Source organism: Lissotriton helveticus, chromosome 3_1, assembly GCF_964261635.1.
Source record: "Lissotriton helveticus chromosome 3_1, aLisHel1.1, whole genome shotgun sequence".
NCBI classification, from domain to species: Eukaryota; Metazoa; Chordata; class Amphibia; order Caudata; family Salamandridae; genus Lissotriton; species Lissotriton helveticus.
This window is the reverse complement of record NC_136061.1, coordinates 216827925-216854644: the sequence shown is the minus strand read 5'-3', so window position 1 is coordinate 216854644 and position 26720 is coordinate 216827925. Positions and strand designations below refer to the sequence as shown.

The 26720-nt window shown below is 44.6% G+C and overlaps 1 protein-coding gene across 4 annotated transcripts in view; it reads left to right on the top strand.

The window, feature by feature from the left end:
- TAF15 (TATA-box binding protein associated factor 15) overlaps positions 1-26720 on the top strand; it is a 589620-nt gene that overhangs the window by 302746 nt on the left and 260154 nt on the right. For all 4 annotated transcript variants that reach the window (XM_078679623.1, XM_078679625.1, XM_078679622.1 and 1 more), the window contains 2 exons: positions 15211-15248; positions 15745-15777. In XM_078679623.1, coding sequence (XP_078535749.1) covers positions 15211-15248; positions 15745-15777 — 71 coding nt within the window. The remainder of the gene's footprint in view (positions 1-15210; positions 15249-15744; positions 15778-26720) is intronic.

The following is a 26720-nucleotide window of genomic DNA, read 5'->3' as shown; positions in this document are numbered from 1 at the left end:
GGTATGTTATGGTATGCCCTGTAATTGTTTACTAAGGTAAGGTGAAAGTAATGTTAATGTTCTGTCTCTGCGACCAGTATTAGCGAGGACTGTTCCAGGTCATCAAAGGTAAGTAAGAGGTAAATGATGCACATGCCCATTTGCTGTGTATTTCTACCGTAGTCAGTAGGCATCATGCAGTACTTAATTTTCCACTGTATGTTTAATTTTACACTGCAAAACAATTCATCAAATTAAAAATTCTGAATTTACATAAAAGCTGTTGGTATTTTGATTTAAAGATTTCTGTAAATCTAAATGGATCACTAAATACATGTGTGTGACCTAAATTTACTATCGAAAGAGTGGTGGTAATAAATTCCAACTTCCTTGGCTGCATCAATCCATTCAGGCTGCTTTCTCTAGCTGCGAGGTCACCTGCCTTTCTTTCCCCACTTCCTATTACACACTCATTCACTCTTGCATGCACAAGTAAATAGTTATTATCGGGTTCTTAGAGGGGGTGAATAGGTCAGGGGACCCAGTCCTGGACAAAAACATAAATATTTTTGAAGGGTTAGATTCAACAGATGCCACAAACTCCTAGTGCCAAAAAGCAGCAGAACGCTTTCACTGAGAATATTTTTTTATTGCAACAGAAGCCTCTTTAACAGCATAATGGCCTTGACTATACAGAGTAAGACCTCCCGGACAGTGTTGGCTATTGCTTTTGGGGGGAGAATCGCGTAAGGCCTGTACTTATGCTAATGCCCTGCTCCTTACATTGACCAACGTATCCAAGTCCCTCCCCAAGGTTGCAGACCTATTCGATCGCTTCAGGTTGGTCTCTGGTTTTAAGGTCAACAAGCAAAAATAAAACATTTTTAAGATCATGTTCCTGGCCTCGGCGATGCCCAGGCTTCAAAACCTTGCTCCCTTTCACTTGGCCCGCCACTGCATTAGATATCCAGACCTTAGCACTGCTAAACAGCTGGATGCCTGGAACAAAGCTAACTGGCCCGAGCTCTGTAGAGAAGTCCTAAAGGACCTCCGGCGCTAGCACCCTCTCGATATATATTGCCTGAAGCAAGGCAGTGCAATCTCCCTATGCTCTTGTATCTGTTTCAATCTCTTTCAATGCCTATCCTGTCCCAGAGAAATACTTTCACTTAAAAAAAAAAATTGCATGTGTTTTAGAGGGTAAGAAGCCTTGCAACTTGGCCATACTCTTGATGGCCCCTAGGGGGAGGGTGGGTCTGGCATGTCCAAATCTGGTGGGTTAATGCTGTGCGGCACACTTAAGCTACATCTTTGAATGCATGGTGAGGAATAAGTGAAGAGAGATGGATCCATGTGGATCGAGCTACAGCTTGCTAAGCCCTCTGTGATCTGTCCTGCATTGCGCTCAAACATGGACCAATAGACTCCTATCTTGGTAATTCAAAAAGTACGGTCCTTGAGATTTGAGACCAGCTGGTATGCAAGAAGGAGCTCACCTAATACTCCTATGTCCCTTAACCCAGACTTCGTCCCAGCAATGGCTCGCCTATCTTTCCAAGAGTGGACGGTGGGAGAATGCAAAGTCCTAAGACATCCATTTTAGGGTGGTGTCAAAAAGTACTTTCAAACAGTGTAAACAAAAATTCCATGTTTCTGAAGCAACCGGCCTCCAGTATTTCCAACTGAGTCACTGGGCACATTACCCATGAATAGGGTTAGGTCATGTTCCAGCAAAAACTGAGAGTCGGACCATATGTCCAGGTGTGATTGTTTTCAGGACCGGTGCCTAGGTACCATGTAACTCTTTCTGAACATGAAAAAAGTTTGGAGAGGTCCCCTATTTAATCCAATCCGGGACTAGGGGTAGATAAGTCAGAAAAATACACTGTCCCAAAACCATCCACAGTTAAAAAGCAAATAGAACCAATGATAATCTATACAACAAACATAATACCACTGCCATACTGAAATAATACACCACTGTGAGCAAAACTATATTATATGATGAAATAAAGATATTTGTTCCTTATGTCAAAATACATTTGTTCCTTTTATTCAAAACACAATACATAAGTAATCAATATTGACTTCACAATTAATTTTTAAAAAAACATGGTTAAAAACAAATGTTAAAATACATCACAAAAGATAAAAATAATTTTTATAATACAGGTGGCGTTGTGTGAGAAAAGAGTTGTCGACGCAGCGTTTCGGTGTATATACAAATTCTTACACCTTCATCAGGACAATTTCTAAATAACAGAGAACAAATAATTACTTAACAAATCCAATGACAGTTTGTAACAATTAATAGATAGAACATATAGTCACTAGTGGTCAGTAGGCAGTATTTACAACAATAAAAACATCTTTTTGACATAAATGGCAGTTTACCACATCTATTAACATTTAAACATTCTAATATACATTGTCTGTAACTAGTCTTTCTTGCGTTATCAGTTCCACTTAATAAGAAATAAATGTAAGAGAACACTCTTGTCGGGCACGTTTTCACTTATAGTCCCTACGATAACGAATGTGTATTATCTGTATAAAAGGCATTTATAGCAATCACTCTATATGGAGTTTATTAGGTTGTTACAAATATCGAACATATACTCTTAAGCACATACCTCAGCTATAGGTTTTAAATAAGATGAATTTGTTCAATATGACACAAAGGTTTTTTTACACAATGAACCCTTGGTTTCGGATGTGCCAGCTCAATCCTGCTGCTCGCATCAGAGAGAGTTCTTTCCTTAAAGGAACAAAAAGGAATGCCTATTATACTCTCACTCCAAAAGTTGGAGAGATCCTCTCAGTACACTACAACTCTCAGGTATTATATTACCTTAAGATCCGAATCTATTTCCACTTCACGTCTTACAGAGGGGCCACAGATTTCTGTAGTCAGTTTCAAGTTACAATCTAAGAAACAATTTTTTTTTCCGAATGTCGTATAATTAAAAACATACTCTCGGCTCCCTAGGAAATTTATTTACCAAATGTCTTATCAAGCACTTACCAAAAAAACTGAGGAGTAAACGCGTGTCAATAAAAAATTCTGCCGCTGCAGCTTTATTTGCTGATATTCTTATTTTCTCGGCGAAGTTTCCTTACTTGGGAGTATGGAGTCGGGATTGGTTAAATTCAATCTGTTGGTGGAAAGGATAAGTATAGAGTATGGTTGAATTACCAGTATTCAGATTTTATGGTATTTTCCAAAAAGCCGGGTTAGCTGTATCAATTTGAACTCCACATGGCAACTGCTGTTTTGCGCTATGCTCCTGTTGCTCAGCGGTATAACGCTATTGTGTTCGAAAGGGAACCAAACATTATAAAGGCGGGTTTGTTTTTGTAAACGCCGTTAAATTTTTCGCAGCAGGATGTTTAAGTAATAAAATGTCTCTGCGGACCTTTCTGCGATCTTTAATATGTCTGGTCCGTAGGTCTAGGGTAAAACTAGGTCCTAAGTGCAATTCACGTATGCATGAAACTTATCGCAGCAGAATGTTTACGTAATACAATGTCTCTGCGGGCCTTTCTGCGACCTACAATGTATCTGGTCTGTAGGTCAAAGTTAAAGCTTAATCCTAAATACAATTCACGTAATGCAGAAAACTACCAAGAACATTGTAGTCTCGCATTGGGCACGCTCGGCTTAATGATTGCAAAATTATGCCTTAATTAACGTCTTAAACGGGTCCGCTCAGGTACTACTCTGTGATTTAAAACTACAGGCTAAAGGTTCCAACCGGTCGGTTACACATTGTAACAACTCCTTACCTTGAGTAGAACAAACGGCCTCCCTGCACCCTCTCGCGTGTACATCGGCATTATGATGTTACGGTAAACTCTGGCTGTTTAAGCCGAAATCGGCCGTTACCAACCAGTATTTGCCGACCTACATCTGGCCCTAAGAAATCAATTAAAAATGAGTGACATATGGCATATCACATGCAACTTTACTCTAGGCTAGACTCATAATTAAAAACAAGGGTACATGGTTAGACCATTTTGGTGTGAACACTGGGGCATCCAGTCGTAGTGGACCCTGGTGCTCTGCAAGGACTAAAACAGACACATTACAGGGAATGATGGTGAAGCAGCCAAGCAACTTATTGCTCTATCTGGATAAAAAAGGTGCAGCCTTTTTTATCGCTCTCTGGTTCAATAGACTCTGACTTACCTTCGCCGTGGAATAAGTAAATCACAACCTATCGTACTCAGAAAAGAAATTCACAGGAAGGTGGAAACCACTGATTACCTCAATTCACATGCATTGCCCTCACCATACGGCATTGGAGCTTTTCAACGAAACACTCTCTACTGCACTCGAAGATCCAAAGAAACCTCTCAAACATGACACCCAAGACCCCACAGTCCCATGATCCCCCACATGAATTTCCTGTTAAGCTAGGCAATTTAACACCTTCAGAATACCCTGATGCTCACATTGTACTCACCATGACACAGGCTGCCCTTCTCCATCCCTTTCTCACAAGCAGTTGAGGGCTGTTTATTGTTGTTAGAACAGTTACTGTTGTGTGACAACTTCCTGATCAGCAAAAGATGCCTGAAGTGCCCCACCCAGGTGCGCTCATATAATGTGACTTTACGACCGCTGTACAATCACATCTGTGTTTGGTAACAAAAAAGCTGACTAAAAAGATATGGTAGCTGTTTCTGACTGAGTGGTAATTAATAAGGAAACCCTATATCGGAGACGAGCACTTTTTTAGTGACTGGCAGCTGGGACTGAATGAAGATCAGGTGTTTTTTTCGGGTAACATTTATGCAAGTCTTTGGGTTGAAAATATCCATTGGCTGGCGTGGTCAGGCTGTAGTAAAGAGATACAAGTAATCTCAAGAACTCATCAGAATAGTAATTTTGTCTGGTTGGACCAGCCGGTTTGGCTCTGATGTAAATTGGTTTGCCTTAGATAGACCTAATAGGTGTGTCATCTGCTCATATGTGTTGCAGTAGCCATTTTATATCCTGTGGAAGACCTCAGTGCAGGTCACATGACTTGAAAAGCGGATGCCCCCAAGATGCAAAGTTGATGGAAAGTTGAAGCAGATGGTGCCCAGCTGCAGGCAAAGAAATAGAAAGGCAAGCAAATCAAGAAAAGTTGCTATAATGAAATTAAACATATCATGAAACTTAGTCTAAGTGCTGCAGTTGAACAGGCTAGCCTGCATGCAGGTCGAGGAAAATGAGCAAAACCAACCAAGAATGGGGACCAAGATACTTCGGTGAGCAGAGGTGCAAGGGAAGAAAACCCTTTTAGATGACTATGTAAATAAGAGCTAATGAAAATAAAACGACACATCCTAGTGCTTGGGTGATTTAAAGTGGAATGGTAGAGCAGAAAATTGGAATCATTGGGGGATGATAGTGTTGCAGCTTTCATCTATCAACTTCAAAAGGCCCTAGAGCAAGCAGCATGACTGCTGGAGATAGACTGTTGAACTGCAGAAAGGAGGCGTGTGTGCCCAACTACAGGCAGCTGAAACAGTGATGAAATACATTCAACTGTCTGTCTCATTAAAAAAAGGCATAGCAACTTAAAGCTTCTTCCTGAGTTGAACTTCTAGCCTTTTTAGTGCCATCTGTGGTGGACAAATCAGCTACTGTTAAAGGGTAAATATTATTCTCTATTTTGCATGGCTATTGTGCATCTGGTGCCCCTCTAGATGAGCTAGGATCCATTGTAATATGGGTAAAGTGGAATTGGTGGCTATTTCATTTGTTCCTGTATGACAGAGGCGGAACACTCTATGCATACCTGCAGGTATTATTCAAAGGCTGCATCTCATTCTAATGAATCCAGATTTGGCCTCATAGTTCCATGAAACCTGTTTGCTACATTCTTGTTTTATGATGTTTGTTAGTGCCGCCATTTCTTCTGCTTGGAAAGACGTTTACTGTGAGGTAGCGAAAGCCTGCATGCGAGGCTTAAATTAATTCTATATTGATTTGGAATAGCCACGCAATATAGCCTTTACTTTAGAATTAATTAGAATGCAGTACCCCAGATGCAGCGGTGTACTTAAAAATAGAACGAAAAAGCTGATTTGAATATAAGCATCATGGTGGACTGTTCTGCCAACTCTGGCATAAACCCTGATGACTTCCACACTGAAGTGTTTAGTGAAGGGGTGAACTAAAGGCATTGTTAAAAGTTCACTTCCACCCACCAAAGACAGGTTCCTAATGAATGCAGGGCTGATGCTTTGTTACTAATCGATTGTGTCTACCTCATGATGTGTGCAACTTCTTAGTGAAGAGGATTGCAGCTTCCAGTTCATCCAGGTAGCTTTTTTTGCCTTACTACATAATAAAATAATAGTTTTGTCCTCTACAGATAAAAATGGAAAATCGTTTACGCACTTTGTTAGTGTTGTAATTTTATTGTCATAAAGATGGTTATTGAAGAAAATATATTGGGTGTGAAAATATTATCTATGTTTACAAAATGTGCAGATTATTTCCAAGGATGGTCTTACCTTAATGGGACTCATTGAAATAAATGAACAAATGATATGAATTTAGTACCACTGCGAACAGAAAAACGCATACCATCCAAAACACCAACTAACTTTAATTTTAATGTAAAGACAATTTTAGGTCTGACATAAGGATAAATCTAGCTCTTTTACCAAACTCGAGTTTTCGAAAATTTCATAATAAATATCCATACATATTCAATACATAAGGAGGGGCTTTTGGGCATCTGTCTTCATTATTTATCTGTTCTAGCTTCATTTATACTCTGCTTCTGCGTCTATAGCCTCCAAAATGAGGTAAGGGGTTAACCCACTTTATCCATTGGGTATTTTGGACTTTGAGTGACAGAATTTATCCTGATCACACGTTCATAGTCGTCTGCAAAGGAGTGCACTTCAAAGTCAGGGCTGGGGTACTTGGGCTGCTGGGCCATTTTTAAAAATATATTTTATGTTTGCTAAGTTTTTGCATATTTCTTTTGCTAGCAGAGTTAAAAAAAAAATACATTCTTCCCAAAGTCAGAATTATCGGCTGTGCCAATGCTTGAGTTAAATGTAGTTGGTGAATTAACTCTAACTGGTGGATTTCAATGTGTGTTTTTTTATTTTTTACTTTAAAGTGTTTCATTTAAACTGACATTTTCACATACCTGTATCGTCACGTTAACCCTTGCGATAGATTGAAATACAAAAACAAGCTAAAACATTTTCCCATCTCATAGGTTTTGCACGCCATCAGGGAAACATAATTTACCTCGCATGCAAAACATGGATGGAGGTCTGGGGCCACTAGACCCACTCTCATGGGGTTGTGTCAAGAATTTCCAACATATACAGAGTTATTTCCCCACCCCAGATCAGTCTGCTCAGCAACTGTTGAAGTTGCCTAAAAAAAGTCTCTGGACATTGTCACTGAGGCATTCATATAATTTTGGGACAATATCCATCTTAATAATGGAGATTCGCCTGAGCATCGTAATGGGGCGTTGCATCCATCTGTCTATTCATGCTTTAAATGACTTAAGTATTACACCAGATTTTTGCCCTACCAACTTCCCCATATTCCTAGTAACGTGAACTATATATTTGACCCCGTCCAAAATTGGATATTTCCCTTGCCAGGCATTAACACAGGCTCTAAATGGGAATATCTCTGATTTGTTCTAATTATTCTGGAGGCCTGATTATCCTTCAAATCGATGTATGTCTCTAATGATTGTGCTTGTGTTGTCATCTGGTTTCTGGAGGATGTATATCCCTGTGGTGCAAAGCCCTCCTTACCCGCAAATACCAACCTTTTCATTAACGGCTGTAGTCTCTAGGGATCCTAGCAAATATTTTGGTATCCACATTCAACAGCCACAATGGTGGATAGGAGGAGCAACACAGGGTCCAGTCCCCGTTGTGGGAGGACTGAGATCACAGCTTTCATTATCCGCTGGTACAACACGCCCCTGGCTATTGCTTTGTTGTACACATCTAGGAGTCGCGGTACGAGTATGTCCATGTACTCTTTATAAAATCCTACCCAGAGGCCATAATAGCCCGGTGCCTTCCCATTGGTCACTGCCAGCTTAAAATCCTCAAGCGTTATTGGGTAGTTGAGCAACTTCTGAATGTCCACTTCCACCTACGCCAAGGCTACTTTGTCTAAAAATGGAGCTATGTCAGGTCATGCATATTGCTCCCCTGCAAAGTATAAGCCCTTATAAGAGTCTCAAAATACTTTTAGAATATCTGTGGTGCACATCTTGATATCATCATCTGCACTGGACATTCCAGCTATGTGTACAGTCTGTTTGCTTGTAGCACCCATGCTAATGTTCTGCCCTCTCTCTCCCTCTCTCTGGGTGTTTGGATTTTTACCTATTTTCTTCAGTGTAGAACCAGCAATCATTTGGTTTGTGAAAATCTCCGCTGTTCAGCTGCAAGGGTACTAGCAGGGAGGGGTCACGACAATTGTTATATTCAAACTGCAATTGTTTGAAGGCCCCGTTCAAATGCATCTAGCTGCGACTTAACTGATTTAAGGATGCCTGAGCTTTTGGATAAGCAAACACCACAGAAAAATACTTTTAAATTAATCCCAGAGTACGCTTAGCATGGACACTGACGCCTTATTACATTTGAAGCATTGTAAAAAACCTTCTGCACTTCAGATAGGAATACTGGGTGGCACAGCTCACCCCTCCTCAGCCTCGATTTTCTGTGCAGCCGCAATTCGCAGGGAATGCCCAGTTGCAGGGCAAAAGGTATAAATCTTCATTTGAGGGTGCGTAGTTCTCCAAGCACCGGTCAGCTCATATAACTCCATAATTTTTCTTAGTGCCACAACTCCCTAGGGGGTTGGTCGGTGCATCAACGGGGCAAGGTCACAGCTCATCGAGAGCGCCACATTAAAGTCCCTAGGAAGACCAGCATATTTATGACTTTTAGCTATCAGGTCATCAGAGAAGTCCGGAGTAGATGTAAAGGATGACCAAAGATGTGTCATTGATATATCCCACCACTGACAGCCCTTGGCCTTGGGTGTTTGCCTCCTGCTCTTTTAATGTGAAGGGTCTAGTTTTTCAGATGAGTATAGCTACCCCCTGGAAAAAAGACGAGCATGATGCAAAATATCTGTTGTCTCCAGGTGCGCTCTAGGTAACCTATGACGTTCTTGTAAGAAAAGGGATGTCCGCCCCGTGTAGGCCCATATAAACCTGCACTTGGCATGATTTCCAGGGATTGTTCAGCCCACGTACATTCCAGCTTATCAGTTTGAGAGTGTGTATTACATTCCCGTGCACCATCAGGGATAGTTCAATCCAATATATGATTTTCTTGACACTTACATTAGTATGATCTGTTGTTGCTCTCCCTGCAATTGCCAGTAACAAACAATATCGAAAGTTCCCTCCTCAAATAAGAAACATACCAATAGGCTAGCAGCAGTGTTCATAACCGTGGCTTGCGCCCTAAACGCTTGAGGGAGCCAGAGAGCGTGCGTCCAACCCGGGCATCCAGTGGGTGACCTTTAATATATAAATAAGTGTATCCATTCACCAGAACGTCCCTTCATCCCGCCTATATAGATAAAGTGCAATCCATCCACCACCCATGCAACAGTGGCAAATGTGGGTCAGTGTGTAAATGAATACTGCTAAGGCTGTCCCTGGTAGGAAGTGGTCTAGAGAGCTATAGCAGTTTGTATGTTACAAGTGACTAACTGAGGCAAAAATCCAGCAAATTAGTCAGTTCTTAACAAGGTGTTATTGCCACAAGTGCAAGTGTGGCGGTTGATGAATACACTATCAGTGTTAGTCGTTATTGGTACAGGGAGAATGCAGTCTCCAGCTTCGCTGACTATTTGCCTGTCTGGTCGCACTCTTTTCTGTCATCTCGCCAGCTGTTTTGCAAGTCTCCAGGTAGTCTAGTGCCACCTTTCGTTGCGTAGCGAAGTGAGTCTTACTAAAGAGTACCACTCTACATTTAGTGGAGTATAGCATTGAATATTTGACTGATCGTTTCGGCAGCTGCTTTTTTACTTCAAGAAATTATCTTTGTGCTTCCTGAACCATAGGAGTGAAGTCTGGGAAGAGGCTTCCAGGAGTTGCGCAGGAGTTTGCACTCTGATTGGCAGGCCACGGCATGAAGAGAAATGTTGCATCAGCCATTACAGGACTCAGGAGCTCTGGCCATGTGTTCTGAAAATTAAACAAAAAAGTAAGAATAAGGTATAACAGGGCAGGGTAGTGGTACCCTGACCCCTACACCTTTTTGGGGCATCGGAAAGGTGCCCCCTTTCCCCTCAGCTAAAACCTTTTCTTTTTGGGGCGATGCGATCCGGAAAACAGTTAGAAAAAAGAGTGGCTCGTGTCCATTGAGTTTGAAGGGCATGTGTTATTGCCACTTTAACCTTTGCTTTTTCAGTAAACGCACACACACACCATTTCTCAGATACGCTATGCAAATCGAAACACACCATTACTATTTTTGTTTGTGCATCCCACTACTTTATTGAGCCTACAGTATTGTAGATCATGTTATGTTATGTTATGTTATGTTAATGGGCATTTGTTGAGCGCACTGTCACCATGAGTTTCCTGGCGCTGATAGGACACTGAGACTGTACAGGAGAGAATTTATTGGGAGTGTGAGAAGAGCAGAGTTTTTAAAGATTTCCTAAATAATAAGAGGGAATATGAAGTCTTGAGTGAAAGTGGAAAAGAATTCCATAATTTGGGAGCTAGATGAGAGAAGCTGCGGCCGCCTAATTTGATAAGTTTAAACCGGGTAGTGACTAGAAGCTGAAGGTGAGTGGACCTCAGGGTACGGGAAGGGCAGTAGGGGGTAACCAGGGACTTCAAGAAAGCAGGGGAGGGACCAGTCAAGGCTTTAAAGACCAGGCAGCCAACCTTGAAGGCTATTCTTTCACTAACTGGAAGCCAATGTAGTTGATGTAATAAAGGTTTGGCCGATTGCCATCTGGGGATTTTAAATGCCAGTCTGGCAGCCTGGTTTTGAATGATCTGTAGCCTAGACAGCAGGGATTTGGAGAGGCCAAGATACAAGGAATTGGAGAAATCCAGGCGGGACATCACCAATGCTATTAGAACTTGTAGCAAAGCTTCAGGGGTCAAGAGGTGGGCAGCTTTCCGTATCCTGTGTAGCTGGAACATACAGGAAGATGTTACGGTGCTCACCTGGGCCTTAAGAGTGAGCTCAGAGTCAATAATGACACCGAGGCTCTTTACACAGCCAGCAGGAGAAGGAGACGGACCAAGCTCGATGGCCAATACTGGGGGCCCCAGTGGGAAGCGCTTCTCCCAGGGAGGAGGAGCTCAGTTTTCCCAGGATTGAGCTTTAATTGATTTTGATTCATCCAATGCTGGATGTGAATCATGACCGCCTTAAAGTTGGTGACGGCGTCAGGGGAGGAGAGGGGAAAAAAAATTTGTAAATCGTCAGCGTAATTAACTACGGTGACGTCCCAACTACCCAGGGAGTGAATAAGAGGCTGAAGATACAAATTAAAAAGGAGGGGGGACAGAGAAGAGCCCTGGGGAACCCCACAGGGTGATGGTGCACTGGTGGCGCTGAAGGGACCCAAACTAACTGCTTGAAATCTACCCTCTAAGAAGGATTTAACCCAGGACAGGGCGAGCCCGCGGACTCCGGCGAACTCGACACGGTGGAGTAAGATGTTATGATCCACCGTGTCGAATGCCGCCGACAAATTCAATAGGACCAATGCCTGGGGGCGTCCTCTGTCAGCATTACATCTGAGGTTGTCCAACACGGCGAGGATCACAGCCTCGGTAGAATGGGCTGGTCTGAAACCGGCCTGGTTCATTTCCAGGAAGTTGGACTTCTCGATGAATTGCGAGAGGCAAGTAGTCACATGTGCCTCCAAGATTTTAGACAGGTAAGGCAAGAGAGAGATGGGCCGGTAGTTGGCGAGGACCGCTGGGTCCGCGCCAGGTTTTTTTAACAAGGGCACCAGTACGGCCTCCTTGAAAGAACTAGGGACTGTGCCAGAATTAAGGGAGGTGTTGAGTAGGGGTAGAATACAGTGCGGTAGAGCATGACCAATGTCACAAAACACAGAAGGGGGGCAACAATCCTTAGGGGAGCCAGATTTCACCCGAGTAGCCAACTTGGCTAAAGAGTCGGGATCGAGTGTGGGAAAACAGGTCAGAGTGGAGGTGTTGATGGGAGGGACTACAGCGATAGCTGAGAGAGGGGAAAGAGGGATAGACTTTTTAATTGCCGAGATCTTGTCAATAAAGAAGGTGTTCAAGGCATTGCATGACTCTGCGGAAGGAGGCAAATTCGGGAGTGTCCTGGTGTCCGATGTTAATTCACCGAGAACCTTGAAAATCTCTTTAGATTTATTGGGGGCTGTTGATATTCTCTCAGAAAAAAAAGCAGACTTAGTTGAGATGATGGCTTTTATTATATGCTTTGCGTGCGAGCACGTACGCCTCCCTGTCTGCACTAAAATAATTGCGCCTCCACCTGCGCTCCAATTGGCGTAGCTTGAGGTGTTGTGATTTTAGTGTTGAGTTGAACCATTTGTGGGATTTGCTATGGCGTGAACGAGGGAAACGGGACAGGGGGGCGAATTGGTCGCTGGCAGTAGTAAGCCAATGGGCGATATTGGCGTCCAGTATATTGACGCCAGGAGCATTACTGGGTAGGGGCTGAGTCTCCACAAGAAAGGAGAGAAAGGCAGAGGAATCAAGCGCGTTCCATTTCCGGGCGATCCCACCCTCCAGAGGAGGTGGCTTAACCAGGCCCTTTACAGAAATAGAGGACTCAATCAGCGAGTGGTCAGACCAGATGCAGGGGGAGATACTCGGACAGGAGAGCGATACCCCCTGCGTCCTGATATGATCCAGAATGTGGCCCCCGATGTGAGTAGGGGTGGTGACATGCTGGGACAGGTTTAAACTGAGGAGTGCCTCAAACAGTTCAGTGGCGTGGGGGCCGGCGTCGGTATGGTTAAACCAGTAATTGAAATCACCAAACATGGCGATGCGAGCAGAAGAGGTCATCAGGGCGGCGAGCTGTTCACTAAGGGCAGCGGGGAACAGGGGCATAGGGATGGGGGGGCGATATAAGACGATAAGGGTCAAGGCACCAGCTTCCGTTGCTAGGTTGATGACAAGATTCTCGACCTCAGGGAGACATAGCGAAGAAGACGCAATAAGTGTCAGATCTTTACGTATGATTGCCGCCACCCCCCCCGCCACGACGAGCTGTAGGCCGGTTGGCATTCAACATGTAGTAGTTAGGAGGTAGGGCAGCCAGGATGTCGAGGAGGGAGAGATCAGACAGCCAGGTCTCAGTAAGCAACAAGACTTCAGGGTTCTCAGCTGTCAACAGGAGAAAAATATCGACGTGATGTTGGGGGAGGGAACGTGTGTTAAGATATAGTATACGAATCTGGGTCTCGGACGAGGTGGGGGCCGACAAGGATTTTTGGGTGAGCCTAGGACAAGGTGTGTCAGCCGAAATGCCAAGGGATACAAGGCGGTCCCAGATTGTAGACCGAAGGGCGCAGGGAGGGTGCTGTAGACCTCTAAGTGTGGCAGGAGAGTAAGTAATGGAAGGGGCAGCGCCCCAAGGCCCTGGGCCCGTCTGGCCGCGGACGGGCGCAGACGGGCTTGCCTTAGGCGCGCCTTCGGCGCGCAGACGGCGCGCCCGCTCCGCACGTCCGCTGCGCGTCCTGAAGTTACACATTGAAGTATGAATCTGTGGGGGCGGGAAGGGCGGGCGTGGCCTAAGAAGTGGGCGTGGCCAATGGCCTCGGCGACGGCGGTAGTAGCAGAGTGAAGGTGGGTCACGTGACAGCGCTAGCTCCGCTGCACGGCGCCCAAATGTACACAGAGCAAGGTTTGAAGGCAAGAGTTTAAAAACAAAGATTTAGGCACAGATAAAATACAGTTTGCAGCTTCTCCCGGCTTTCCGCCTCAGGAGAGAAGGTCTAAGCAGAGCGCTTGTAGTCAGCGCTTATGAATCCCAAAAGGGCGGGAGGGGGCGTGGCCTAAGAAGTTGGCGTGGCCAACGGCCTCGGCGACGGCGGTAGGAGCAGAGTGAAGGTGGGTCACGTGACAGCGCTAGCTCCGCTGCACGGCGCCCAAATGTACACAGAGCAAGGCTTGAAGGCAAGAGTTTAAAAACAAAGATTTAGGCACAGATAAAATACAGTTTGCAGCTTCTCCCGGCTTTCCGCCTCAGGAGATAAGGTCTAAGCAGAGCGCTTGTAGTCAGCGCTTATGAATCCCAAAAGGGCGGGAGGGGGCGTGGCCTAAGAAGTGGGCGTGGCCAACGGCCTCGGCGACGGCGGTAGGAGCAGAGTGAAGGTGGGTCACGTGACAGCGCTAGCTCCGCTGCACGGCGCCCAAATGTACACAGAGCAAGGCTTGAAGGCAAGAGTTTAAAAACAAAGATTTAGGCACAGATAAAATACAGTTTGCAGCTTCTCCCGGCTTTCCGCCTCAGGAGATCATTCTTATCATTGCTGTATTTACGGTGAACTGTGGCAAGTTACGCACACTCATAGACTTGTTCATGCTTTTATTTATAAGTACTGGTGTAGTATAAACTTTTATGTGGCCAGTGTAAGCTTTCTGATGTAGGAAAAGTCTAATGGGTGGTGGTATGAGTCTATGGAAATTTGACCACACTTGTTAAAAAAAAAAAATAGTATGGTTCATAAAAATGAAGTGTTAGTTTGTTCGTGCAAGTTACACTCTCCACTCATTCCAGCTTTTCTGTATCATGTTTATATTGCTTAACCACTCATTTGACCTGTTGCAGAAATTGCTTAATTTTCTGATCAACACATTTAATTATCCACGTTTTTTCAGATTATAATTGATGATGTGTCTTACATTATTGTATTGGTTATTTTACTGTGCTCCTTTGTTATAAAGGTTAAAATAACATCACATATAGCTTGACAGGCTTTAAGTCTTTTACCTTTAATGTAGAAGTATTCTGTGGAAATTGGTCAACTTTGTTTGGCATGTTGAGAACTGCTGAAGCAGTAGGATAATGAAAGCCACTCAGTTGGATGCCATGTTCAGAAGCACTGTTATGGGACGCCCCGGTAATGTTCTGCCAGTGAGTATTTCAGCCATTCTCCTCTGAACGTGTGCCAAGAAAAGCATCACTTTATATCCAGCACTTGAAGAAGAAAAAAATCATTTCTTCAATTTTTCTCTGCAGTGCTGGTGACCGTGGTGGCTTCACAAATTTTGGTGGTGGTAAGTGCCAAGTATCGACGTTTCAGTGACAATTCTTTGAATCTAAAGGAAAATATACAAACAAGATCAGAAATTCCAACAGCTTTAGATTTTCGGTGTGGTTGGAAAATCTTTGGGCTTGAGAAATGCATCAAACTAGTGAAATCAGGACAAAAGAAAAGAGTTAAAATAAAGGTTTTATCGCATTTTTCTTTGCTATTTGATTGCGTAATTTTATATTTCTTGCTACATCATTATCAAATAGTAGTATTGAGTGGGTAGCAGCTAAAGAAAAGAATTGGTAGTCTCGTTTTATATTAAGTGCGGAAGGACTGCAGAAAGCAAAGCTTTTTATTGAAAATTTCAGTAATACTGAGGGATCATTAGCTGCTCGATAACAAAAGATCAATATTCAGTTGGGTTGGGGAGAGATGGAGAGGAGCTTTAACAACCACATAATGTTGTGTTTTTGTTTTCTTTGCCGGTACCCCCTTGGTATGTTCCTTTTCGCTGTCAGGTGAAAGAGATCATGGGCACAGATCGGATGCTGGTAAGCTCAAAGAAGCAAAGGTTGTATTACTAAGGCTTAAGAACCAAAGTTCTGGTTTAATAACAAAAGAACAGAATTCCCACTAAAAATATGTTCAAATGATATCTCTAAATGGGCTTTACTACCCCGTTGACTCGTGGAATATTTTTAGACAACATGCTTGAAGAAGTTTGAAACTAGGAGTACTGATTTTTACAGAGAACGCCTTCCAGTTGTGAAGAAACGCATTGAATATAACCTATTTGAGAAACAAATGTCAGGCAAATATATACATAAGTGTGCTAAACATCCTTGAAGGGGTTATTGCTTTTAAATATCAAGTGATGGCTGATCTTTATGGCCAATCTAAATAGAGAAACAACAGCTTAGAGCAACTAAGTGTTGGGTTACGCTGTGTGATCTACTTCAGGGAAACAGCTGGCCAATAACTAATGCTGGGACTGATTAAGAAAAGCTGTAGGTCAATTACAGGCATCAAACATGGCAAGAGGTAACAGCATGCAAAGTCACTGTTAATTGTCTACCCTTGGATCCTTAGTAGCAACATCATTTGGTTATCATTGTTCGCTGTAGGAGAACGGGGAGAGTATGCCCTATTTTAAATTTGGCATACAATTAATAATAAATTAATACATTTGGAGTTACCATTAGTTCAGATTACCTTTACTATGAACTATATTGAACATAATTCGGATAGTATTGGAAAGTGTGTATGTATCTCACAATGGTGGTCGTAACTGTGTATTCATAGTTAGGTCACAGGGTTCCATCGAAAGAGTGTTTTTTTTTGTTTTGCAGATAACTTAGGTGCTGTTAGCCGAAACTCCACGAACCTTTCCCCAAAAATGAAATCTACCTCAGCTCCTTCTTGGAAAGGTTCATGGTGCTACTAAAAGTGGGGGCCAAGAAAGGGAAGGAGGGCCAACCCATGATTTCCCACGTTAATTCCGTCACTCGAGCTTCCACTTGATGGTACTGCGATACTAAGTTAGCATCACCGTGAGAAGCTTGCATAATACTGTGGTAACATGGGGGTGGCACTTGAGCGCCAGTACTGTAGTACCCAAAAATAATTTTAAAAAAAATAAAATGTGGATTTGGGTATATGGGTTGGACCACAGCTGTAGCATGTTGAATTACTTCAAGTCTACAAACTCTGTAGGACACTAAAACAATGACTGGGTGAAATCATCAGTGATTTAATTTGAGATGTCATGAGTGAAGTAATGTGAGGTGATAAGTAGTGCACAGTGAGAGCACTGGTGAATCTCAGTGTTTTTGGGGTTTTAAAACTTTAGTTTTTGTTATTTCAACACCTAACTATAACAGCACGTTAAACTTTTTTCTCCAATGAAGAGAAAGATATATATATTAAACGCTTGTAAATATGTATTTTAATTTTAGTATTGGTTTTCATTTTTGATTTGTTTTTATGTGTGGTTTGGAATTTTAAAGTATCAGCAATGGGTAGTTTTTAATGGTAGCAAGGAATGTTTAGGTTTCAGTGAGGGGGAGTAAAGGGCTGTTAGGGTTCAAGGATGGATAGTGTTTAGAGGAAGCAAGGGTATTTTATTGTTCAGGTATGGATAGTGTAGGATTAGTAAGGAGATCTTTTACGGTTCAGGGGTGGGTAGTGAATTGTAGTAGTAGTACTGTATTTTTAGGGTTCAGGGATAGGTAGTGTATTGTGGTAGTAAGTACACTCAGAGCAAAAAGGTATGGTGCACCGAGGCCATCTCTGCCTCTACCTGCGTCACCTCCACCAGCACCAGCTCGACACATGTAGCACAGCCTCTCTCCAAAACATAGCCCCTACTTCCGCATAGGTCCTGACGGGAATTCCTGAGACCCTTGGATTAAGAACTAAAGTCTGGAACATTAGACTTAGAGGCAACAGGATTTATGAATTCCTTGGCTCAAATTTGGATCCTTTGAACTTTTGTTGTTGGAGAAAGCTGTGGAATAAATAGCTCAATTAGTTGCAGTATCTTCTACCAGGGGTCTGGAGGCTTCTCCAGAGGTGGAGATGAGTTTTCCTTTGTGCACTAAAAAACCTAAATTTCCTCCTTCCCCAGTGAGGTACTCCAGCCCTTAGCACTGACATCGGAGCATCTACCCCCTTTTAATTATGTCCTGCTGGAACCCATCATGGCTGCATGTGTAAAGCCTGCCTCAGTCCGGCAGTGAATAGGCAAGTAGAGGCGCTATTCGCTGGCCCCAGTGGATCCTCCCTTCCTGTCAACTCATCTGTGTCCAGAGAGTCTAGTCATCCAGGCTTCTTGCTCGTTGGGCCAGATATGAGGGACTATCCTCTCCGCTCATTCAGAGAGAGAATAGAAGAACATGGATGCTTGAGGTCAAGAAAGTCTTTTCCTTTGACAATATGGAGCTGAAATCTGAGTGCTGTTGAAGAAAATGCCTCTTTTGACATGGTCAGCCCTCCTCTTTTTGTATGGAAAATGTGCCAGAACTAATTCACTAAAACTGAACCTCAATTGGCACTTCAGACACCTCTGTAAGTCCCTTGTAAATGATAATCCGGTACCTAGGGCATTGAGACTGAAGAGGGTCTCCTAAGGACCCCTCCCCATGCCATTTATACTCCCACTGCAGCATCCATTTCATTGTGCAGAGAAAAACAACAAAGTCTAAATGTCACACTGCCTGTGTGCCATGACAAGCAGCACTTCCTAAAGTATAGGTAAGTCACCCCTCTAGCAGGCCTTACCAGCCCTAAGGCAGGATGCACTATATCTCAGGTATGGGCATGAGCAGATATGCCCCTACAACATCTAAGTCAATTCTTAACATTGTACGTGCCAGGGAAGCCATTGAGAGTGCATGTCTAGAAACTCGACATCTCGAGTTTACCTGCACCATGATGGCTTTACTGACCCCTAGGATTGTTTGGTACCAAACAACTCTCTTAAACCCACACTTATGCCAGTGTTGGATTTATTAAAACATGTACACAAAGGGCACCTCCGAGGTGGCCTCTAAAACCCTACCAACTCTGGTGTGGTCTCTGGCTGGCCTTAGGCCGCCTGCCACCACCGAACCTGTTTCTGGACCCCTGGGTGGACTCATCCTGGAGGCCTAGCGACCTCCAAAACCCAGCCTGCCTTCAACAAAGACTCTAAATCTCCCATGGCTGCGGACCTATACAGAAGACACCAACTCTATAGAAAAAGAACTAAGCCTGAGGAACCGTGAAACAGCCTCCGTATCCCCCTCTGCACCGGACACCCACGCCCGAGTTCAATTGGCCCACCAGTCCAGCAGAGGTTCCTTAGCGATTCTGAGCAAGAGTCAACCGTGGGTTAACCCCTGCCGGACTCCACCTCAACGCCTGCAAACCTCAAACCGAAGACCCCCCCTGTCCACAACCTGCTCCTGTAACTCTTTTCCAACGCCTAAGGAAACCCTTACACCTGAGGCCCCTGAGCATTGGGGAGCTCGACCAACAGTGTCCCTTACATTCCCGAGCATCTCTACTTACCTGGACAGCTGTGGGCTTTCTTCCTCCGGACTCCTGACCAGAGCCTGCAGCGCTTTTCTGAAAGCGATCTCCCCCATTGGCTTGCATTTGGTGCCCAATGCTGCGTCGGCACTCTGCACCCGTCTGCCTCTGCGAAGCTGAGGGTGTATATTTGGTGCTGTTTTGTAGCCCCTCTAGTGCTTGTCTAAACCCCCGGAGATTGGCCCCAACACCACTTTACTTGCCTGTAAACAGCGCATCTTCAATCATTCCCAGCCTCCATTGGTTAACAGTGGTGCAGCTTTGGTGAAAACCTGAACCTTGCCTGTTGTTTACTTGAAACCCTGAAGACTGAATCTGTAAGTCATGTACGTAACTGAAAAACTGCATTCTTGTTTTCCTTCCATTGGTTAACATTGCTGAACTGCAAAATTGCACTGTCTAATTGTGAAAGTGAAAAGTATTTTTATGTACAAATGTACTTACCCTTTAACGTACCTCTTGGTCTTAAACAATCTTTAAAAAAGCTTATTTTTATACAATTGGTGTGTTTATCTAGTATTGGGGTATCTTTCATAGATTCACATGCCTGAATCATTCCCTGTCGCCGAGGCGGGAGTCCTACGGTAATAATATATACAAAAGCAGTGCCTTAAACATTTTTTTGTAGTAGGCTGACAAGACTATAGGCCCCAAAAGGCCCAAAACTTAGCAGCCTATCTACCTCATTATATGAAAAGAACTGAAAGCAGTTCTAACCAATCAGCTATCAGCACCCTCTAGAACCTTCCCAGCAGAGGCAGTTCTCCTCAGATTTTCACCGCACGTCGTGTGGAAGGGAGTCTCCCTGAGTGCCTACTCAGTTTTCTACTTTTCTCTTCAGAATGTCTGAGAAGAAAGCCCTTTTCAAGGCCTGCAGGACCTGTGATAAAAGGAGGGTCCATGTAGATGATCAGCACAAAGACTGCATCTACTGCCTGCATCCCACTCACATTGTGAAGGATTGCAGGATTTGCCGCACCTTCCCTGCCAAGACCATCAGGGACAGGGAGTCAAGGGTTCTTCTATGGCTAAAATCATCTTCTACAGATGATGAGGACAGAGCTTCTATTTCCAGCAAAAGAGCCAGATCCAGAGATAGCTCTTCTCCTGAGAGGAAAAAAATCACAAATCCTCTCATAGAGCTTCAGAACCCACGAGGAGGTCATCGTCTCCTCCTCTTGGATCTCCATCTTCTCCGCCCGCAGGATCTTCAACTAAAACTGTGAGTAAAGCCCAGGCAAAAACTGTTTCTCTGGTGTCTTCTCACACAGTATCTGTGACTTCTACCACCTTAAGCTCTTCTGCTACGGTGTCTACTTCTTCTATCACCTCACCTATTGTGTCAGCCAAGGTTTCTTCAAAGAAATCTTCTGGGGCTAAGGACATTTCTTCAATTTCCTCAAAATCATCGTCGACGACTATTCCGCCGACGACGATACCATCGTCGACGAAGTCATCGTCGACGAAAGCCCCATCGAAGTCATCGTCGACGAAGAGCCGGTCGACGACGAAGATCTCGTCGACGACGAAGATGTCGTCGACGAAGAGCCCGCCGACGACTGAATCATCAAGAAGGAGCCTGTCGACGACAGCCTCGTCGACGACAGCCTCGTCGACCACAGCCTCGTCGACGACAGCCCTGTCGACGACAGCCTTGTCAAGGACAGCCCTGTCGACGACAGCCCTGTCGACGACAGCCTTGTCGACGACAGCCTCGTCGACAACAGCCTCGTCGACGACAGCCTCGTTGACGAAAGCCCCATCGACGTCGAAGTCATCTTCGACGAAGAGCCCGTCGACAACGAAGATCTCGTCGACGAAGAGCCCGCCGACGACTGAATCATCAAGAAGGAGCCCGTCGACGACAGCCTCGTCGACGAAAGCCTCGTCGACGACAGCCCTGTCGACGACAGCCTCGTCGACGACAGCCCCGTCGACGACAGCCCCGTCGACGAAGAATCCATCGACGACAGCCCCGTTGACGGCGGTCCCGTCAACAGTACCACCGTCGACGACGATCCCCTCGACGACGAGTCCATCTACGGCAATTCCGTCAATGAGCCAGCCGCCTCCAGGGCATCTTATCAAGACGCCTAAATCAATGAAGAGTCCAGTTATTACCAAGACGCCACCTGCAAGAGCCTGGCCTACTCTACCGCAAGTGTCTCATGCCTCACCTGTGGCATACACTCACTTTCAGTTGAAGACCTATCATAGGCAGGCCTACTCTAATATTTCCCCGCTACTACCATCGCACATTTTGGAAACATATGTAGAGGAGGAGGAATCGGATGAGGATGATGGAGACGAAGACGGTCCCTTTGGAATTGTACGCATCCATCAGAATTCCGAATAAAATGTCAGGAAGAGGTTGAAGAAGAGGATATGCAGGATCATTTCTATCAGGAGAATTTAACTACACCTTTCTATAGACAACCATACAGAGCTCCACGTTCGGAGGAGACAAGTCATCTCCCTCCTTCTTTGGTTCAGGACTTACAGGCCATGTTGGCAGACTATCGCCAAAGGTTCCCGCCTACACCGTCCACGCCAGCTGTGCCTTCGGTACCAGCAGATGTACCCATGCCTCCAACACCGCAGGCTCCAGTGTCGCCAAGACACACTGTGGACCCCACACTACAAGAGGATCAGGATACTTCCTCTTCGGATGAAGATGGAAGAGAGGAAGGCGAGCTGCCTAATTACAGCACACCTGCAGATCCATGGGATGAATACATAATCCCCATGCCTTCACCTCCTTTGCCGCAACCCTCGGATTCTCCACCGGAGGACATTGGCGGCTTTTACAATATCATGCAAAGGGCTGCTACAAGATTTGAACTGCCAGTTACTATTGAGCAGTCGGACTGCTTTTTACACGAATTCGAAGAGGGGTATAGGAAGATCACCAGGGCTATACCCACTATAGATTTCATTTGGAAGGAAGGTCTTAAGATTATGAAGACGCCCGTTTCTATCCCTGCAGTCCTTCCTCGTATTGAGAAAAAGTATAGAGCACCGCCAGAAACTCCATCTTGTCTGGTGGGCCATCCACGTCCGGACTCTATAATATCTCAAGCAGCCCAACAGAGGTCCAAAAATCCATCCACTCCAATCTCAACACCACCGGACAAAGAGGGCAGGAGATTGGACCTTATAGGAAAAAAGTTCTCCACCAATGCTGCAGCTTCCATTAAAGCAGCGAATTCCCTGGCAATCCTTGCCCGCTATGACCGGCAGATGTGGTCGGATCTGTCGGAATTCATAGATTTGATACCGGAAGATCGTCAGCAGGAAGCACGTAAAATAGTGCTGGAAGGAGAGAGGGCGGCATCAGAAATAATAGACTGCGGCCTAGACATAGCAAACACTAACTTTAGACAGTTGGTAGCTGCTGCAGTCCTCAGACGACAGGCTGGCTCAGAGCAACCTCCTTCAGACCGGAAGTGCAAACAAAAATCCTTGATATGGCTTTCGACGGGGATTCACTCTTCGGTAAGCACATAGATGACGCCTTACTTACCATCAAGACGGATACTGACACTGCAAAATCACTTGGTACCCTGCAATATAAGAGAGGCTCTTTTAGAGGAGCAAGGGGTCGTGTTTTTTTTTCTAGGGGACATTACCACAACCAACAGAACAGGCAATACCAATCTCAGTACAAACAGCCGTATTACCAGTCTTCATACAGGCAATCTACCTCCAGCAATTTCTCTCGTCAGGGAGGAAGACAAAGATCAAATAATCAGGGACGAGATTCCAACAAACGTCAATGAGCTATGCCGGACGCCAGTCCAACATCCTCCCCTCCCTGTGGGCCCAAAGATCTCCGCCTTTTACCAACAATGGCGGAATATTACATCAGATCAGTGGGTCCTCGACCTAGTGGAAAAAGGACACACTAAAGGACACACTCTGGAGTTCTTAAAGAAACCGCCCCGCAAACCCGCCCAAGGGTCCCCCTCCCCCTCGTCTTCACTTACTGTTCAAAGAAGCCTTAAACATGTTTCATAAGAATACGATAGAGAAGGTTCCCATCTCGCAAAAAGGAAAAGGATTCTACTCTCGCTTCTTCCTCATAAAGAAGAAGTCAGAGAGTGGCGCCCGATTTTGGATTTGCGCAAACTCAACAAATTCTTGAAGAAACAAAGTTTTCGCATGGTGACGTTGGCAGATGTGCTCAATTGTCTCAACGAAGGGGATTTTATGGCTTCTCTGGACTTGGAAGACGCTTACTTCCATATCCCTATACACCCCAAACATCGCAAATACCTGCGGTTCACAGTGGCTGGCATCCACTTTCAATTCAAGGTGCTCCCATTCGGGCTGAAATCGGCAGCAAGAATATTTACAAAATGTTTAGCCCCAGTTTCTGCAGCACTGAGGTCGCAGGGAATACAAGTCTTCCCATACCTCGACGACTGGCTGCTCAAAGGACCATCAAAACAGGTTACAAGACAAGCGGTCAATAGCTTCTCCGTCTATTCTCAAACCTAGGGCTCACTCTCAATGCAAAGAAATCTCAACTGCAACCCCTCCAAGTGTTAACCTTTCTGGGAGCTTCACTGGACACCCAACAGTGCAAGGCGTTCTTGTCTCAGGAACAGCAGAACAAACTTCAAAAACTAGCAAGACTAATCTCAACAAAAAAGTCACTTTCTGTCCGAACATATGCGTCTCTTCTAGGGATGTGCTCTTCAGCGATCAGTCTAGTCCCATTGGCAAGACTCAGGATGAGGCCGCTGCAAGAAGAATTACAACGACAATGGCAACAAATAGGAGGGTCTTTCGACGATCACATAAAGGTGACATCCAGAATGAGGAAAGCTCTTCAATGGTGGTCAAAAGAAAACAATCTGTCACCAGGCCTCACGTTTCTCCAAACCCTTCCGGAGTTCATCCTGACCACGGACGCATCTATGGAATGATGGGGAGGTCATCTCCAGGACCTCCAAAGTCAAGGACGATGGTCTCACCAATATCGGCAGAGACACATCAACAGTCTAGAGTTAAGAGCCATTGTCCTGTCTCTGCAGGCTTTCCTCCCGAGAATTGCAAATTCCTCAGTGCTGGTGCGTACGGACAATACCACCAGCATGTTTTACATCAACAAGCATGGGGGGAAGAGATCTCTCTCCCTCGTGCAGGAGGCTCAAGAGATGTGGGAGTGGGTTATACAACACGGCATAACCTTCAGAGCGGAGCATGTAAAAGGAGTTCAAAACTCTCTAGCCGACAACCTCAGCAGATCTCTCACAGGTTGCCACGAATGGGAACTGGAACAGGATCAGGTGAACAGGATCTTTCGGAGATGGGGCACGCCAACTCCAGATCTGTTTGCGACGCAACAGAACAGCAAATGCCTTTACTATGCCAGCAGATTTTCTCAACGGGGGGGTAAAGAGGAAATGCCCTGTCCATGAGATGGTCAGGAATCTATGCATACGCTTTTCCCCCGATTCCTTTAATACCGAGGATACTGCAAAAGATGAAGAGGGAACCTTGCACTCTTCTCCTCATTGCTCCTCTCTGGCTAAGGCCGTACTGGTTCCAAGAACTGCTCCTGCTATCTCAGCAGCCTCCAATTCGTCCCAAACCGACAATTTCAATGTTGACATGGGAAGAGGTCAGATTTTACACCCGGATCCACAATCGCTTCACTTGCACGCCTGGCTCCTGACTTCTTAGAGTTTAAGGATCTCAAGATTTCTACAGACTGTAGAGAAATTCTGTCTCAAGCCCGTGCTCAGAGTACTATCAGAACGTACCTTTTTAAATGGAGACGATTCTGTTGTTGGTGTGAAGCAAATAATATTCATCCGCTCCAGGCTCCACCTGAGGATATCCTTCCTTAATTGCTATCACTAGCCAAAGCAGGTCTAGTATTCTCTTCTATCAAAGTACATCTGGCCGCTATATCCTGATTCAGAAAAAGTTCAAACAAACCATCACTATGCTCTTCCTCATTGATAAAGCAATTTCTCAAAGGATTGTTTCGGGTTTTTCCTCCAATCCGACCTCCACCTCCTGAATGGGATCTCAATATCGTTTTGTCACAGTTAATGAGGCCCTTCGAACCTATTCACAAAGCTGAACTAAAGCTTTTAACCTGGAAAGTGGCTATTTTACTAGCTCTCACTTCAGCCCGGAGAGTTAGTGAGATTCAAGCTTTCACAATTTCAGAGCCTTTCCTTCATTTCTCTAAGGACTATGTCACCCTGAGAACCAATCCAAAGTTCATTCCTAAAGTACCATCTCAATTTCATATAAACCAGCCGGTAAAGTTAAAGACTTTTTCCTGGATCCTGTCACACCGGCAGAAAAGGCCCTGCACTCTCTTGATGTGACACGATGTCCAGAGTTCTATCTTCAAAAAACTAAAGACATAAGAAAATCTAACCAGTTATTTATTGGTTATGGTCTGGTCACGCTGGGACAAGCCGTGACGAAAGCAACAATAGCCAGATGGTTATCCTCAGTAATAAAATTCTGTCACGAAAAAGCTAACATACCTTTAGTCTGAAAGGTTAAAGCACATTCCACCAGGATGATGTCGGCGTCGACAGCCTTATTTGCTGGGGTCACGCTGGAGGACATTTGCCGAGCTGCTACATGGAAAAGTGTCCATACATTTACAAAGCATTACTGCTTGCAGTCGGCATCACAGGATGATACAGCAGTGGGACAAGCGGTGCTGCAGCATCTTCTTCATTAAGGTTAGACTTTTAAAAGGTCTCTCACATTATATTCATGACATAAGAGTATGCGTGATATTCTGTAATGTTTTGTTTGTCAAATGCTGTCTTTAATATGAACTATGTTATCTGAATATAATTATTTTCTTTCAGAAGGTTTCTGCATCTATGTATATTTACATTTTTAGTTCTCTATAACCTTCTGGTTGAGTGAGGGATATGTATAATTACGCTTTGTCTCCCACCTTCCGCAAACGACAGATATGGTTTTACTGCTTGCTATTCTGATTCAGGCATGTGAATCTATGAAAGATACCCCAATACTGGATAAGAAAACGAGTTACTTACCTGTAACTACGGTTATCCAGTATTGGTATCTTTCATAGATCCACATGCACCCACCCTCTTTCCCGGCAGAGCAGTTCTTTATTAGGGATGCATACTTCTCACTTGTGCTGGGAAAATCTGAGGAGAACTGCCTCTGCCGGGTAGGTTCTAGAAGGTGCTGACAGCTGATTGGTTGAAACTGCTTTCAGTTCTTTTCATATAATGAGGTAGATGGGCTGCTAAGTTTGGGGCCTTTTGGGGCCTATAGTCCTGTCAGCCTACAACAACAAAAATTCTAAGGCACTGCTTTTGTATATATTATTACCATGGGACTCCCGCCTCGGCGACGGGGAATGATTCAGGCATGTAAATCTATGAATGATACCAATACTGGATAA